The sequence below is a fragment of the Trachinotus anak genome, unplaced genomic scaffold (genome assembly GCF_046630095.1).
Source record: "Trachinotus anak isolate AG129_WGS33_773 ecotype Australia unplaced genomic scaffold, CSIRO_AGI_Tana_v1 ptg000001l, whole genome shotgun sequence".
In the NCBI taxonomy this organism is placed as follows: Eukaryota; Metazoa; Chordata; class Actinopteri; order Carangiformes; family Carangidae; genus Trachinotus; species Trachinotus anak.
This window is the reverse complement of record NW_027273852.1, coordinates 20,525,001-20,543,939: the sequence shown is the minus strand read 5'-3', so window position 1 is coordinate 20,543,939 and position 18,939 is coordinate 20,525,001. Positions and strand designations below refer to the sequence as shown.

Sequence of the window (18,939 nt, the reverse complement as noted above, 5' to 3'; positions counted from 1 at the left end):
ACAGCATTTATCACATTAACATTTACAAAACACACCTGATGTAGTAGTGGGACAGAGGCAGGTTCATGTCCTGACAAACGCCCAGGTGCTCCGGGTCAAGCAGCTGGCACTCAGGAGACTGCAGGTAGCGAGCGAATCCATCCAGACCCAGCAGCCCCCTCTCCCTGCCCTGGGCCGATGGCTCATAGCGCCTCAGCAGCTCCCAGCAGCCCTCAGTTGTCGCCAGAGACAAACCCTGCTCTGTCTCTAAGAAGAGGCGGAGGTCCTGAGGGTCCAGACACTCCCGGTCCTTGGACAGCTGCACCAGTAAGAAGTAGACGTCGGGCCGGGTGCAGAGCTCGCAGTAGGCCTCCTGAAACTCCTCACGCGTCACATGGGAGGTTAGTTTCTCCTTGCTGCGCTGGATCTCCTTGAAACGCAGACGCACCTGCAGAAGGAGAAAAGAAGCTGGATGAAAGAGGGGAAACCAGTCTGGTGCAAAGTGGACGGTTTACTGAGCCAGAGATGAAGTGAATTAATTAGTCAGTCAGCATTAAGCCTCATTCATTCAATGAAACCGGGAAATTTGATTAAACTTCAGTTATCTTATTTCAATAAGGATATTAAAGTGACCCACATTAAACAACACAATTTTGTATTAATCTCTTCCCAATAACCAAGTCTCTGTCTTCTCTCCATCTCTTTCTTTCATCTTTTTCTTTTGGTCTGCTTCCTCTTTTTCTCTCTGTTCTTTTATCTTGTTCCAAGTTCCAAGTTGGTAAAAAAATCTGATTCTTTAAGCTCCACAGCCAACAAATCCCTCACTGTATCATTTAATCACGTTCTCTGTTCAGTTTTGTCTCTGACACTGCAGGAATCAGCAAAGACAAAAAACATGATCATGTATATAAATACTGTTGTTAACAACAAACATGGTGGAATGTACAAAAGTCAATAAAACAACTCCAAAATGCAGTATTTATATGCAGGAGGGTCCTCAGAAGGGTTTGAATTATTGGGAGGACTGACGGGGTCTGACCCCTATGATGAAGACTTCGACCCACCCAAAAGAGGTGAAAACAATAATTTGATAAAGATATATCGTACTTACCTTTAACTGTAAATTTTACATTATATTTGTCATATTTATGCCTGGATCTTGTACTACGATTTCAGACACGCCTAAAGTGGACCATACCATTTTTAAACCTTGTCGTTAGCGGCACATCTCACCTGCCTACCTCCCATCAGTGGCTCGACCCCTCAAGTCTATTCTCCTGTGCATCACACAAGCACATTAAGACACTGTAGGTAAATCCAAGTAGCGGTAGCTAACTATCTAACTTGTTTATTAGACTTTACTTTCTCATGTTCCAAGTCTCTGTATTAGATTGTAACAAGTATCTACAAATGATTGTTGTTAGCTAGTTTCTAATTTAAGCCTGAAGTTACAGTTAAGCTCACTAATGTTAGCTAGCTGACAGTGAACCCTTTCTTTTCAGATTTCATTACCAATATTAAATGTCCTATATGTTCACTGGTGCTCAGTCTTGAGCAGTGAGACAGTGGAGGATTAGTTGTTGTAGAGATATGTTTTTAAATCCTTTTTAATATTAGATTTTACCCCTTTGGGAGTTTTACCTGGTAATTGAACAAAATTAAAATACATTTGTACTCAAGGCTAAGTAATTGTATTGGATGTGGTGAAAAGTAATAAAGTGCATTTACTAAGTACTGTACTTATGCATAATCTTGGGGCGCTTGTACTTAACTTGAGTATTTCCATTTTATGCTACTTTATACAGTACAGGCCAAAAGTTTGGACACACCTTCTCATTCAATGTGTTTTCTTTATTTTCATGACTATTTACATTGTAGATTCTCACTGAAGGCATCAAAACTATAAATGAACACATATGGAATTATGTACTTAACAAAAAAGTGTGTCCTTCAACATAGCAGAATGTCCATGATTTACTTTAGTAGTTAATTATCAATTAGTGTCAGTGTCCTGATTGTCCTAATCATGTAATAATGTGACTGAAGAAGCTAGCTTCTTAAATATAAAGTTATATCCTTTGTTTAAAAAAAAACTGACTCACACCTACGAAGAGCAATGTCATCATTTACACTCAGAGTAAGAGGGAGCTGCTAGCCACCATGCAAAATGGTAAAAGCCTGTAAAAGCTCTGATCGATGATTGTGTGTTTTAAAAACGTCATTCTTCCCAGGGCACAGTGCAGCCACAGTGTTTCTGATTTAACAGCATCATGCTGGGCAGGTGACAGGTGTGTGTACAGTGTCTGTTTGCTCAAAGACGTTTGTAAAAGGGGTGAAAATTAACATGTTGACCTGGCTGTTTTGTTTACATCAATGCCAGTCGGAGGGAGAGCCGTCTACTGCAGAGTCATTTGACCCAGGAGTGAATGCTGATTGAACCCTTTTCCATTGCTGACAAAAGCCTGACGTTAGCGGGTCATAACAGGTTTTTTATGACCAGTGGAAAAAAGAAGTTTTAAAAAGCTTTAAAGAGACTTAATAAGGTGTTTGAAAGGATTCAGAGTTAATAAAATTCTATCAAACCCTGTCTCTTCTGCTAAGCCCAGACTTCCCTTTCTGATATCATCTTGGTAAAATGTGTCTTGAGCTCTCACAGGTTGTCAGGAGGAGTCATCTCACCTGTCTGAGCCGATAGAGACGTCTGTGTTTCCAGGCTAACTCTCTGTGTCTCTTTGTGTCTGCCTGTGCTGTTCAGTCAGCAGGTGATACACATCAGAAATCCAAACTAACAGAAGCAGAAATCTCTTTTCAGTTCTGCTCCAAATACATGAAGGAAGCAGTGGATCAGGCAGCACGCCACTCCTGCTGAGGCTGGTGTCACCTGACTCACAGTCATGATTACAGAGATGTTATTACAGCACATGATGGTGGGTTCGTTTGCTTTTTGACACAACATATGAATATCTAAGCACAGCATAGCTTTTTTTTTTCAGGGATTGTGGTGCATAATCAGCGGCTCCTTTCCATTTAACACGTTTGCTCTTCAACCTCTGTCACTGGAAGCTTGACCTCAGCTGGCATCAAAAAGGCCTGACTGTGAACTGCTGAAATCAGCATCTTCTACAGAAAGGTGCACTGGGACATAACATCAAGGTGAATATCAAGGTTTGGACTCTTCCCTTCATCAAAACAACTGGTCTTACATATGACAAATGCTTGTTCACCTTCATACCAAGATGAAATAAGAGGTCTTCTTGCTTGTTGTTTTAACCTGAGACTCATATTTTTTATCGACATTATCAGTCCTTCTCATATCATCACCATGTTGACTTTAAATGTCTTTTCAAAGAGGAGTAATAAAGTTTCCAACATTGTCTGAGCTCCTCCAGTAGCTCTGCATTTGTCTTTAAATCTACAATAACAGATTTCTTTGGCACCTGTGGGACAGAAAAAACAAGCTGTAAATCCAAACCAAAATGCTGCTGCCAGGCTTTTAACACCATCAAAAAGATGGTCACATTTTGCGTACACCTACTTTAACCTCTCTGCTTCTTGTTAATGTAAGAATCCATCTTAAAGTTTTAGTGTTCACTTTTGGAGCTCTACAAGGCCAGGTCCCACACCATGAGCCGAGCTCTTAGGTCTTCTAACCACAAACACCCTCCAAGGTGATTGCTTGTTTTAGTCGACAGCTCCTAAGCTCTGAGTCTTCCATTCAGTTTGACATCCTCAGTCTCTGTGGACTCTTTTAAGAAGTAACTAAAAACCATCTGTTCAGGCTTCTCATTGGTGTATTATATCTGTTTCCCCAGTATGTATATTTTATCTGGTGTTTTACCACTGCTTTTATTTGATATTATTCATTGTGAAGATTGATTGATTGATTGTGAAGGACTCTGTGACTAGTGGTTGTGACAAGTGCTATATAAATAAACTTTGTATTGACGTATCATCACATGTATCATCACACGCTGATATGGTAAATTTGTAAGAAACACATCCACCTGTTACAGAGCAACATTCTCATTCATGAGGAGTGGTGTGTCAACCTGATGAATCTCGCTCCAGCGCTCCCTCTCTTTTATCTCTTTAGCTCCATTTGTGGTTTTCACCAGTTCCTGATGGAAATATCTCTCTCACTATCTCTCTCTCTCTCTCTCGCTCTCTGTCTGTCTGCTGTTTGCTGCTGAGCAGGTGGTGGTCAGTGTCTTTTGTTGAGTTGTATTTTGGTTAGTGTTACACCTGAAAACTCAATCAAAACAGTAAAGTTGCTGGAAAACACCAAAAAAAGAGCTGAAATTCACTACAAAGCAGGAGAATGCAGTTATATAGTAGTATAGTTACATTGTTATACATTTCAGCTGTCATATGATCAACTGTTGATATGTAAATATTGTTTTTAGTGGCTTTAAGTATGAAAAAGGTAAAAACATTATGCAGAAATGCATTTGTGCAACTTGTGGTGCATAGACTCATATTTGATGATCGAATGCATCCAGCAAACCCAGTCTTTTTGGCCATATCAACATCTCTTTGCAGCATTAATGTCTGCACAAAGCAAAGGCATGTAGGTGTAAGATTTGAAGTTCCTGCGCACCTTGGCTTCCTTGATGCCGGGGCACAGTTTACAGATGGTGGCAACCGCCACATCCTCTGACACAATGCCGTAGCCGTCTTCATCCACCTGGGCGAACTCCGCTGCCAGCCACTCACTCCTCATCTTGCTGCCCAGGCTGCCTTCTACCGACACACCCCCTCCTTCGCTCAGCACTCCACCTCCTCCACCGCCTCCCCCAGCCCCGCCAATCACAGAGGGGTGGGCCAGTAGGTAGCGAAGGCCTGTCACCCAGATGTTGGCCACATCAGCAGACAATGCAACCAAGTCCAGAGACTGTAGGAAGGGATAGGTAACAAGCATTAAAGACTGGATGGATGGATGGATGGATGGATGGATGGATGGATGGATGGATTGTTTACATGCCTGCTTCTCTCTTACCTGATATTCATCTCCATGTATGATAGAGAAGGCTGCTTCCTCAGCCAGGTGTTCAGAGAGAGGGCCGTTGTGGATGAAGGTCTCGGTGCTCTTCCCGGTGCGGACCTCCCTGATGGTGGAAACATCCAGCCGAGCCCGTTCCCCATCCTTCTTAGACGGCTCCCAGCGTAGGCAGCTCAGGTCTGGGTCCAGGGTGTAGAAACGACAGTAAACCCTGGAGTTGGGCCGGACCTTCTTCAGCTCACACCCGCCCTGCATGAACGCCAAGCAGTCGGCTGCACTGCTCACCTGGGGCAGAAAATTAAGATTATCCTCTGTGTTCAACTACAAAAGTAAGTTAGTTATGAGTTATTTCCAATCTACCTTCTTCTCAGAGGGCATGCTGCTGAAGGACACAGTCTTCTTCCTGCCTCCGCCCACCTTCTGTACTGAGGGATCCTGGGAAAAAACAGATGGCCAAAAGGTCAAAATGAGAAATAGTGTTTGTACATGTTAAGAAGAACAGCCAAAAAATCAGCCTGCCTCTCGGTCATGGTAGTGTATTTCAAAGCAAATATTTTCTGGTTATGTTATTAAAAGTGCAGGACAAAATATCAGTAAGACTTTATTTTATAGGTCCTGTATTTTCCAGCTAATTCCCTGGAAACTTTCCTCATAATTTCCTAGAAATTCGCTGGTAATTAGCTGTTACCTACTGGCATATTTCCAAGAAAGGCCCACTCAGTCAGAAGAGAAATAGAGAAAATCGCCTCAAGTAAAACAGAGTTCACTAGAAAGACTAACAAAAATTCCTAAATTTGAGTTTTTACACTGTAAAATGTCACACTCAGTGTGTGTATCTTGGTCACAATTCTTTAAACACACACACACACACACACACACACACACACACACCTAAGTGATCCATATTGAGACTGTGTTTGTTTGTGTGTATATTGAGAGAATAGATGTGTTACCTCTTTATATTTCACCACATGGACACTAAAACATTACAATTCCTACAAAAGCCTTTTCCTGGTGCACTCTAAATTTCTACTGTTCACACACTTTAAGTTACCACTGTGTTGCTCTTTACATGTACAATAAAACTATCCCTCTGTAAACTGTGTAAAAGTTTTCATATCACATCCTTAACATTCTTGGTTTTGAGGGTAAAAACTTATCGTGAAGTTCTGGCTTGGATTTTGACATTTTTGGGGCTTTTGGGGTGTTTTCATAGCTTTGCTCTTTCTCTTTGGATTTTCGAGCACAGCAGAGCAGATCCGGTGTAATCTCCTTCTCTAAATTTGGACAGAATTGCTTTTATTTTCTCAAAGTCTTCCTGATCATCACTTCCTTATTTAGCCGTGCGAGGCTGGCTCACAAGAAGGGTTTTCACATGCGGGGATGGAAGCTCTGTGCATCTGTAGCTTTATCACACACAGAAGAATAGAGTCTCAAAATTATTATTATTTTGCCAATTAATTTGATTTATTTCCATAACACTTGTGAAAAAAAGTGTGAACCTCAAACCTGCAAATGTATTTAAGAATGTATGAAATGTCAGGAAGAAGCTGTGGAAGAAGGTGATTTCACACCTTAAAAGACAATTCTTTGTCATGAATGACTCTCTAGCAAACAAAAGCAGCATCTGTTCATGCATTGTCCAAATAACATGACATTTTCCCAACTCCTCAAGCCCTTATGGTCATTTCTGTATTTGTCATGAAGGGTTATGACTTTGAAAGGAAAAATTGGTTAATCTTACAGTAATGGCTTTACATATAGAGCAGTGGGGTCTGTTGGGCTCTAAACAATGAGAGAGAGCAACATATATTTTCACAACAGTGTGAGTGCCTGTCTGTGGTTGTTGGTATGCTGTGTTATGTAGGTGTTTTTATCACCTCTACTTTATCTTCAGTGTTTTCCTTCCACGTTTACCCCTGAGACCATTTCAGATAGGGAAACAGCTTTTACTGCAAATACACCTAATTGAATTTATCAGCATAAGATATCGGTACAAACCAAACACGGCTGCCTGATCAGAGTATCTGGGGAAAGGCCTGCTCACAGGAGATGTGGCCAACTCTCTGCACTCAGCGCCACATGTAATTACTGCTGTCAGAACATCACAGCTCGTTACAAATCAGTGAAGAGCTATTATCGCGGCCATCGGTGAAAATCCCATGCTGCAGCCCTAATGAAAGCTAACATTGACATTTGCTCACCAAGCAGAGATGAAGCTGCCAATCAATCTGTCACTAGCTGGAGATAGCCTGAGGCAGGAAGCAGAGGTCTGCAGGATATCAAAACAGGTGTGGACTGTATATGTGTGTGTACACTGTAAGAAAAGATACAGTACTGATCCTCTGTGCAAACAGCTGAACGGATGGAGGATGGAGGGGGAGTGGGTTGGATGGACATATAACCTTTAAACTTTAACGCTGACACTTCTACCAACATTGACAATGATGTCTTGTTACCATGAATGCAAATTATTTCCCCTAAACCAGAGGATATAAAATAAGATATTTATTGTGCACCTCTGTCTTTGGTCAAAAAGAAATCCCTCGATAAACGAAGATATTGATTATCTTTTGGTAAAGATGATCTGCAATTTATAATTAAATACATCAGCAGGCAGATTAGACACATGGCCGGGAAGACAAGAAATGTGTCGAGCGAAGCAGTAGCTCAACAGCAAAGTAGTTGAGTGATATAGTCTGCAGCCTGCTGACAAACCTGACTTCATTTTTATGTGTGAAATAGTCAGTAAGTCAGTACTAGTGAGTAAATGAACAACACCCCGGCGTTGTTGTACAGAAAGCAGTGTTGAATGTCACAGGGATCTCTGGATCTCTGGTCCTTGTGGAACACCTTAAGTTACAGCTGAACTCTGACGGGATCTTTCCAGCGTTAACAATGAAATCTTTCAGAGAGGTAATATTGAGAGAATCTACAAGCAGCTGAATCAAACAAAATATTACACAGCGACTGAATAAACAGACAATGATCAACTGTGTCAAAAGCTTTTGACAGGTGGATGAAAACAGCAGCACCGTGCTTCATTTAGTCCAGACAAGGAACAATACTGTTTACAGCTAATGTGACAGCAGAGATGGTTGAATGCACAGCCCTGAAACCAGACTGCTGAGGACTCAAAACAGAATATTTTAGAGAAATACTTTGAGTTGGTTATTCAACAGTGATTTCAGGGTTTTTGCCAGACAGGGAAGTTTGGATATTAGGTGATAATTATTGAGATCACTGTTGTCTCCTCCCTGGTACAAAGTACCTGCAGACGTACAGAACTGAGAATTATACCAGTTGACACTAATTAAACATGTGTGTGATTTGCTCAGTGATGAATGGAGTAGAGAGCTTTAAAAAAGAATGGATGGAGTTTGTCTGCTCCAGTTGATTTCCTGGGATCAGTGGTTTGTAATCAGCTACATCACCAAGAGAAATAGGTTGTAATGTGAACTGAGAAGTGTGGTTTACAGGGTGTACAAGCACTGTTAATAGGTGTGGATCCTGTAGACACATCATTAAATAAAGGGCTCAGCAGATCTGTCTCTGGTCACATCGTACACAGTTAGGACATTTGACCTGTGCAGGTATCAGCCTCAAAAATCCTGTTTCAATCAGGCATAGTTACATTCATTCATTATTTTCTCAGTTAATCATTTGTTCTGTATAATTTGCAGGAAGTTGAGAAAAATTCTCATCATGGTTTCCCAAGACTCCAAGCTGACAGATTTTAATTGCTTGCTTTGCCTAAAAATCCAGAGATACTGAGCTTACTATTGAAGAACCAGTAAATGTTCACATCTGAGAAGCTGGAACGAATGAATTTCTGCTCCAAAAATGACTTTAATAAATGTGTGTGCGCACTTATTTATAATTCAGAAGAGACAGAGCAGGATAAAAACTACTGGCAACATCAACCACAGAAACAGAGCATATAAAAATCTGTTGTATTTAACCATGTTTACAGCTTTCATAACAGAACTAGAGCACAGTTTTCTAAAACATGTCATCAGCTCAAAAATAGGTTTACAAGGAAATCTCATGAATTAGGAAAAATCGTTATGTATCAAGCTGATAAAACAACAATAAGTAGTTTTTTGAGCTGTTAAAGAGGGCCCAGGGTCTCCAGGACCCCAAACAGATAATTAGGATTAATCACCTACAGACCTTCACTCTGCTGCTTTGTGACTGTACAGTAGGTTTCACCACCGTCCACATCCTATGAAGTACAAAGAGGATCTACCCACGCTAACTCTCCACCACCAATCACAGGCGGACACACTGAGCTGATATGCGATGAGATTTTTGAACATCTGTGTTTTTTTAAGCTTAATACCCTGAACACTTTATTGTGCAGCTCAGTAAAAACACCTTCTCCTACATGCACACTGCACCACCCTCACCGAGCACTTTGTTAGGAATACCTGTACACCTGCTTCATCATGCATCTATCTAATCAGCCAATCATGTGGCAGCAGAGCAGTGCACAAGTTCTTGCATTTTAAAATTAATTTTAGAAAAGTTTTATTAAAGGTGTTGCTTAAGTTTCTGTTTCTTATTTCTTTTGTCAACTCCATTTCACATCTTAACAGTCTCAACCATTTTTATACTAAACAATCTCAACACATCTTAACAATTGAACAACTTTAACACCTCTTATATCCCACTCCTTCCACTTCCTCCACTTGACAGCTTGTGTCCTAATTAAGGGGCCGCGTCCTTCACAGGCTGCATTGAAGACCGACTGCGTCACAGTTGCACGACTAGACTGTCCCATTTCGAAGGCGGAAAAAAGTTAGGTGTTGTCAAGGTTAATAGGCAACAGGAGCCACGCTTTGTGATGCAGTAGTAAGGGCGGGCACAGCTGGTGATGCAAAGTGAAAATCATCTGTAGACCACACCGTCTCGTTTCGGTTCAGCCTTGCCAGTATACACGGGTATGAAGGGACACACCTTCGTAAACCACTTCCCCTGAGGGATGCAGACTTGAGTCGCAGTGATTAGCTGAGTAGCACCACGTGAGATGATTTGCAACGCATGCAACTGGTTTGTGAGTTTCCCAGGCCGTTAAACCAGAGCTGTAGAAACCAGGTGAAGAAATCAGCTTTAACACTGCAGAGAACGTCTGATCTTCTGAGAAACTGAATGTTATCTGCATCATCCACAGGGAACATGAAGGTATCAGGGGGCAACCTGAGCTCGGGCTTGAAACTCAGGTTTACAGACTCCCAGTGGATCTGTTTTATTGCCCCTTTCACTCAGCTTCACGACCAACAATCAACAGTGCAGTTACACACTGAACATTTTGTCTACTGTTGATATCATTTTTATGTGTAGGCAAACGTACACACAGTGATTCATTGCTGAACAAGCTGTGGCAGCCTGCTGGCTCCCAGGAGATCTATGTGAAAGCCTCCTGTCGCTCACAGCTGAACTATTGTCCACAGCACATGAATTAACAAGGCTGACTGACAAATTTACTTCCTACACACTGACAAACCACACGCGTTTCACAGAAATGTCATTAAATCAACATCTAAACTGTCACACATCCTGAGTATCTGACTGCATGTGTCAAACAGACCTTTCTAAAGCCTCCTTTTTTAAACTCCCTGAACCAAAGCGTACAGTATTTTCACTGGAACACACTTTTTCCCAGGGAGCTCCTGGTGTTACACATGAACAGAGTGTCTGATGAACTTAAAAGTTCATCAGACACTTCAGGCGCTGCAGAGAAAGACACAAAGACTCATTCAGACTCCAGGATTAGTTCGTTTAAAGAGACTCCATGTGTTGAGAGACTGAATGAGCTCTGGTTCAAGGTGAATAATGTCGGTGGGATGGAGCATCAGTGGAGCAGAAAGAGAGGGCAGCAGCCACACGGGGGCTGGGCTCAGCGGGTACAGGAGGAGGCAGAGCAGGTGGACGAGGGTTGCGTTTCAACTGGAGGTGTTTTCAAAAGTTTCAGTTTGATTCACTCACTAAAATCTCTGAAAACACATCTTTGTTCTGTTCAGAGACGAGAGAGTTGATTAAAATGTTGAGGTGTTCATGCAGGTCACTCTCAAGTATTATTGTTTTAATGTTTTTTTTATTAGACTATAATCATTTTTTTCTAATAGACAACTAGACAATGAATTTTTTTTACTATATTGATATGAATATATAAACAGAGAGTAGACATCACACATTTCAAATATTATTCTATTTCATTTCATTTTATTTTGAAGGACCTCTGACTTCGTTCTTGGTTCATTCTTGGCCTTGGTAACAACAGTCTCACCAAGAGGTCCATTTAGTAGCTGTTTAGTACCTGGAGTTTTGACTGCTTGTACCAAGGTCAATTATTATCAAAAAATGAGATTCAAAAATACAAAGACAAACATTTTGCCGAAAAGAAATCAGGTTTTGCTGCATAAACTTTTTTTTTTCAAGACATAGAGGAACATAACCATCAACTCATCTGCCGTTTCCCTCCATGTTCTTCTTCACTTTCTAAATTTAGCAGCATTTTCTGAGCTATGACTGTTGCTCAATGACCTCACTGACCATATGTTCACTGTGTGTACTGCACTATAAAATGTATTATTGAATAAAGAGGGTTTTAGCAGAAAGAAACATGACAGTGTTTCACTGTGTGGGGACAGAAAATCAAGGTGAAAATAACTGAGCTTTAAGGCTCACTCTTGAACTGTTGAGGAAACCATGAGATGTGCTTGAAAGCCAAGTCACTATAAGACCATTTACTCAGGTACAGTTTTCAGGTATCTGTTCTTTACCTTTTGAGTACTTCTGTTTTATTCTACTCCATGTTTCTACTCCAATTTAATTAAAATACAACAAACAGTTAAAGATTAAACCAGTAGTTTCCACTTGTGGCTCCTTGGCACATTTCAGTTGTCAGCAGGTCCACCACAGAGACATTTTCCCTTTAGACATCTCAGATGGCTTCATTTAAATAACTGTTTGAGTAAAATGATCCATTATTCATTTGTTAAAGGTTATTTTTTGGCATTTCTGCTCTGAACAGTTAGACAGGAAAGTCAGGGGGATTGACATGCAGCTAAGGGCCCACGTCAGACTCATGCCTGGGCCGCTGCAGTAAAGACTCAGCCTTAGAACATGGTACGTGCTCCACCTGGTGAGCTACCAGAGCACCTGTGTGAGCCATTATTTAAGTAATAAATAAATCAAAGATTGAAGAAAAGTATAAAAACTGAAAACAGATTTGTGCATCAGAGCTTTATTTTTTCTTCTGTCCTTTTCCTTTAGATTTATTTGGTGACCCTTTGGAGGGGGGCAACCCCGACATTGGGAACCACTGATCTACTAATCTTTCCTGTATTCCTGTAATCCTGTACTAACAGTTAGCTTTTATTTTTAATTTGTTAATAATTTAAGCTTAACACCACTGTATCTTTAGTTTAAAGGTCCATATTGTCTAAAGGTAGATGTCCATGTGTTTGTGATTATAAAGCAGGTCTAGGTTCTACATTAATACTGTGAAAGTATCAAGGCCTCAGTCCACAGAGAAATGCACACAGCCTGTATTCAGACACTGAGCCTTAAAACCAGCCGTCAGGACTTCTGGTACTTTGTGATGTCACAACAAAGCAGTCACTGCTCTCAGCCATGTCCCAAGCCCCGCCCACTTGGACCCACCATCCAACCATGTGGGATTTGGTTTCTGAGTGTTTACCCGAAAACTGCTATAGTTTTATTCCATCACTCAGAAAACAGGCTCAGAGCTTCTCTTCTGATTGGCTGACAGACCTGTTGTTACTAGAGCTCCAGAGAGAAGCCTGAGAGAGGAGATGTAAAACTACACTGAGATGTTTTATGTTCTTAAAACCACAAATATATCTTCTTGTTGATATCAACACTTCAAATGAAACACAGGAAAAGTGTAAAACCTTCAATATGTTCAGTAAATTTAGATTATACTGTAACACCTTTACTTGTAATGGAGTATTTTTATATTGTAGTGTTGGTATTTTTACTTAAGTAAAGGATCTGAGTGCTTCTCACATCGCTGTTGAAAGCCTCAGAAGTTAGATTTTTTTTCATCAAGCAGGTGAAAATAAGTTTACACTCAACTTCAACAAAAAATTCACCATATTTTCTTATGTGAAAAATCACAAATACTGAGGACAGAACAAAAGCCGCAATGATTACCTTAGAGAATGAGAAGCGTGGTAATGACAGAGAGAGAGATAGAAAGAGAAAGCTGAAAATCATTCCCTTGTCCTATTCACTACACAAACGTGTATTGATTTCCAATTCCAATATTCCCACACTTCCCAGCACACAGAAGCACACAGGGAGACAGCGAGGTCAGAGTTTCCGATAAAGGCTGTCAGCTTGTTTCTCTTAATTCACGTAACCGTCCCACAAAATGTCTTTTTTATTAAGTTGGTCAGCGAGGAGGCCGGACAGATGAGCTTAGAGAAAGCAGGTCAGCGGGTATTTAGGTGGATAGAGGGGGGCGGGAGGCCAGGGGGGGCGGGGACGGCCACAGACTCATGTGTCTGCCTCTGTGGCTGTGTTAGTGACGCAGTGGACATGTGGGAACACTGATGTTGTGGTTGTCGTCATTATTCCAGCGTCTGCATACGTGCAGGCTGCATGTTTCCACTGTCACCCTGAGCACCTCGGTGCCTGACACACGATGTCATCCAGGAAACTATGGCCACATCCTCCTAAAGCCTTTAATGCAGTGAGGGCTGTGTTTGGCCTAAAAGGGCATCTATCAGTTATAATCCACAGCCTCCATTAAGCTCCATCTCCCTCTCTCTGGTTTGTTTTACTTCTGTGTTCTCTTTAGCTCAGATTTGATCATTCTCTCCATCAGAGTCCCTGCCAGGGGAAAAAAAATCTCAGCACAGATGGAGAGAGACGGAGAGGAGAGAAGTGGGACCAAAAGCTGCAGGGAAAAGAGAGGAGACGCAAGAAAGGTCAGACAAGCAAATTAAGAGAATGGGTTAAAAAATGAAAGGATGCCCTTAAGCAGAGATGTAAAAACAAACTGGACACAGAAATAAAAAAGGGAGCTCAAAAGGAGCAAATTGAATAAAAGAATGGATGAGAGAGGGGAGGATGCAACAAGTGGGGATGCAGAGCGCAGGAGGAGAAAGGAGCAACACTGGAATAAATGGACACAACAGAACACAGAACAATAAGTCATTGTACTGAACAGGCATGGACCACAGATGAAGTGGTCGCAGCAGTCGGCTTCTCACTCAGAGACTTAAGAGAGCCAAACAATACAGCATTACTGCTGCATGTATGACCACAGGGAGAGGCAGGGTTTTATTATTTGACCCTTAAATTCAACCGTGGACTTTTTGTTAGTGTACAAGGTCGATGCAGACCAAAGGTTTGTATGACGGATGCAAATGACTGTGGCTAATGTTGTTTGTTCCAGTTTGAGCTTGTGATGATGCCGTTGCCTCACTGTTACTATGAATAAATAAACACAATGATGATAATGTCTGTTTATCTAATTATTTTAGAGCAGAGGAACATTTTCTCTGATACTGGAGGGGTTCTATGACAGACGCTCTGTGAAGGAAGACGTACTGATGAAGAAGTATTTATGAAGATGTACTGATGATGATGGCTTTGTTTCATCCATCAATCAGCTCATTTAAAAGCAGAACCAGACCATTAGAGTATGAGCTCTTTGGAGATATCGTCCAATCAATAGTCCCAAGAGAAGTTGGGGATGATGCAACAGCTCCGACCTGAACAGCCACACAGGTCGTTTTTTTTCAACCTTCTGATACGACCCATAGGAGTGTCTCCTCAAACAGTGCCCATGTGGTAGCAGGCGTACTGGACCTTGGTTGTCATGGTTACAGTAATAAACATGCACCATTGACAGCAGCATACCTACTTTCGTTGCCATGGTCATGGTCATGGCTTGGTTAGGTTTAGGAAAATATGTTGATTTGCGTTAAAATAAGTATTTCCTCAACATTAGACGATCTTTGTTGTCATGGTTACAACAATAACAACAAATGGTCATGGATAATAGACACAACATAAACTGCTACTGTCACATGGGAATCGAACACCGCTCTCCTGTGTCATATTCATCCATCCACCCCAACCTCCTCCTGACATGTCACTCTATAAACTACGTCACCGCACTTTTCCCTTTGCTCCTGTCATCATTACTACAACCACTAGATGTCGCCTAGCAACAAAACGTAACTAAACAGGGTCATATTAAGCTGCTGCACAGATGACCTATGGGCTCGTTTTTTACAGGAAAGTATCGGATGATGAGGGAATCTCATATATTTACCTAAGCTGCCTTGACCTTGATGTTTTAAATGAGAAAGCTTTTCAAGTCAAATTTTCCAACTTGGGAAGCCAAAAGAAAGGAAGCGTGCCCCCTCCCGGAAAACATTGGCATCCAGCTGCTGTGACCACGGCTCGAGAAACCAAAACAGCTGATAAGATGGTCTTAAAGTCTTTTATTTGTCTGGAAACAGAAAAAACTCCGGCTAAAAGCATTTTTGCTTTAAGCATTGCTGCTAAAATCCAGCAGGTTTACATCTCGTATTTTTTGCAGATGTTGATTAACCTGCATTGTCCCTATCAAATAAATAAATAAATGAATGAATAAAACATCCCTGCTTTTAAGGGTTATGGTTAAAAGTATATATTATAAAACAAAGAACAGACCGTGTTCAAAAACTTTAGCGGAAGAGGTTTTGTGGCCAGATGATGTCGGTCATCACAGCAACACAAACGCCCAGACACAGCAGGAGCAGCAACAGGGGCTGAGAAGCTAACAAAGACGTGGTGCTGGTTCTGAGTCTGGTTGGCACAGCACAGCGCCAGACTCAGCTGTGTCGCCGTCAGGCCCGACAGACTGCAGCTGGTTGAGTCGGAAAAACTGAGGCCCAGGTGTGGGAGGAGGTGTTTGAAAAGGCTGTGAAGGTTGATTTTTAGACAGGAGAGAAAGTTCTGGAAAATAAGTTCAGCAGCTGAGGAGAGGAGGAAAGACACGACCACGACTGAATCTGAGCATGATGAATGACGACCTTATGATTGCAGGCTCATTTCATCTCTATTTTACCTCCTTACACACATTTCTTGAGCATTGAGAAGCTTTGATTAAGGCTTGATTAAGAATTTCAGGCATGATATGAAAGTGGCTCTGAAATTCACATTCATCAGTTATTCATGTACATCATCATCATCATCATCATCAGAGAGCACATCTCAGAATTTAGTTTAGTGATGTTTTAGCCACACCCACCATTAAAATACATTCTGTCAACAAACCCTGGGCATTAATCTGCAGCTCTAGCAGCCTGCACTCTTTTGGGAAAGCTTTTTTTTTTGGATCCTGGCTGCAGGGATTTGCTCCCATTCGGCCACACAAGCATTAGTGAAGTCCAACACGGATGCCATGTTTCAGTTCAAAGGTGCTGGATTGGGGGGGTCAAGGTCAGGGCTCTGTGCAGGCCCGTCAAGTCCTTCCACACCAGACTGTAAATCATTTCCTCATGGAGCTGGCTTTGCCATTTTGAAGGAAGAAAGGGTACGAAGCTGGCCACCGACGTGACACACTGATATTTGGTTGAATGCAGCTTGTAACATCAGGTGACCAAAATAAAGGTCAGGACAACGTCTCATGCCAACATCCATTTGATGTAGTAAAATGACAACACTTGACTGGTGAGGGTGGGATGCAGCAGGAGATTGACTGGTGGAGCGGTGCAGCGTCAGCAGAACAGCAGGTCTTGTTCCAAACACCTGAGCTGAAGACAAAGCTTTCGCTTTACCGGTTGATCTTCACTCCAACCCTCACCTGTGGTCATGAGCTCTGTCGTGACCATAAGAATGAGATCACAAATAACAGCAGCTGAAGTGAGGGTGAGGAGCTCTGACATCCAGAGGGAGCTCGAAGTAGAGTCACTGCTCCTCCTTCGAAAGGATTCAGGCATATTGTTGGGATGCCTCCAGGGCATCTTCCAGGCACGTCCAACTGGTAGGAGGCCTCGGGGTAGACCCAGAAAATAGTGGAGAGATTATATATCTCATCTGACCTGGGAACGCCTCAGGGTCCCCAGGAGGAGCCGGAGAACGAACTGGAATACTTTGCTTGACATTGCTGCTGCCACCGTGACCTCACCTCAGCTAAGGGGAAGAAAATGAAGGGTCTTCCAAATGTCTCATGTCATCTTGACAGAAAAAACACCAACAATCTGGTCGTGAGCAAAACCCAACACCCCAATGTAAAGTAGCCAATGTTGACGTCAACCTCATTTTAATTTCCAACCAAAATTTGACATCTGTCCAACATCAGAGTCCAACGCCTTTCTGACATCACATTGTGGTGTGATGCCTGCTGGGATGACTCCCCACACACTGATGCAGTTTTGGGTCAATCATTCACCAGCAAATTCCTCAAAACTTTTTAAACCAAAAACCTTATTCTGAATGCCATGTTTTATTACCATAAACGCAAATGTCTCAAAGAAAATTCAGACTGAGATGAGACATCACTTTGAAGTCCTGCACAGTCAAATTAATTCAAAAGTCATCGGGACTTTTCACGACTTGAAACTTTTTTTTTCTTTCAGTTAAAACAATTATTTCCCCTTTTTTCTTTAACATCTTCTTATTTGAATGAGTAGATGAAACAAAAAAAAGCTGGAGGGGAAAAACCCACAACACAACACAAGTGTATTTAAATACCAAACCAGAGAAACTAGCAGCATCCACCACTTTCACGTGGGTGTGGATGTTCTGTCATTCTGTCACCCGTCCTGCTCAGTGACCTTCAGCAGCTGTAACACACTGGACACTGGATAAACTTTAATGAACTGAAAAGAGTCAATGGAACGTGTACAACTGTGATGAAACTCAAACACACACACACACACACACACACACACACACACACACACACACACTGCACACGTCCGCTCACTCATCAGCCTCACACTGCGCCTGCACCCCCGCCTCAGTCTTTCCATCCATTGACCAACCCCTTAATACAACTTGTTAACCTTGTGCGTGCTGCTCACACACACGCGCGCACACACAGACTGCTGAACACACCAGACCAGCACCTGGCAGTTGCGTAAATCCAGTCCCAATCCCATCCCATGATCTGCCTAATGATCCCTCAGCACATTGGCAGTAGATTAGCACAATAGATTACTGGACTGCTGTCGGCATCCACAGTCTTACAGCCACTAATCCACAGCAAAGGACGGGCCACTGTGTATCACACACACAGATGGCTGACACTTCATTTTAATTACTCAACTAAGATTGAGACTATTTATGTAATATTGTATGGAATAACTGATGCTGAAAATAAACCTTTGAAAATACTACAGCGCTGCTTTAGGTCTGAACTGGACTCAGTCTTCACACAACCTTTGACAAATCGCATATTGTTTGGAAGCATTTTAGGATCCTCATATCACTGCAGCAGGACTGAAGAACAGAAACCTTTTTACTTTGGGTGCATTATTTTCGGGCTCGTGCACAAAAGCTTTTGAAATTGTCTGCAATGGGAACAGAATTCTGCTGCGAGACATTTTTCTGTTTGTAGACGATCCCAACGGTCTATGATCTTTTTGTGTGTTAGTGAAGTTGATCACACAGTGGAGGTGTAGTCATGGATCCCACTGGACAAAAAACCCACTATCACGGATCACATACTAACATCTGGCTTTTGTCTTCAATAGAAAAAGGTACAGTCGGCTTTCACTCCCAGATCAAATGACGGTGCAGCAGTTATGGTTACTGCAGCTCTGATCAGTGATGGAAACATGACATCCGCACAGACACGCCAATTTGCCACCCTTTTCCAACACAACGCTCATCACTTCCATTGGTAACTTCTGCAACTCTTTTCCATCACAGCCACAAATTCCATCTGTCTCCACTCAGGCAGCGTTCGGCTCAGTTATCATTCAGTT

At 42.0% G+C, this 18,939-nt stretch overlaps 1 protein-coding gene across 1 annotated transcript in view; it reads right to left on the bottom strand.

The window, feature by feature from the left end:
- Positions 1–18,939, bottom strand: part of plcl1 (phospholipase C like 1) — a 103,017-nt gene that overhangs the window by 27,290 nt on the left and 56,788 nt on the right. Inside the window, exons 2-5 of the mRNA XM_071483793.1 lie at positions 5,339–5,413; positions 4,976–5,263; positions 4,577–4,870; positions 36–427 (exon numbers count right to left, since the gene is read on the bottom strand). Of these exons, the coding sequence (XP_071339894.1) occupies positions 36–427; positions 4,577–4,870; positions 4,976–5,263; positions 5,339–5,413 (1,049 nt within the window). The remainder of the gene's footprint in view (positions 1–35; positions 428–4,576; positions 4,871–4,975; positions 5,264–5,338; positions 5,414–18,939) is intronic.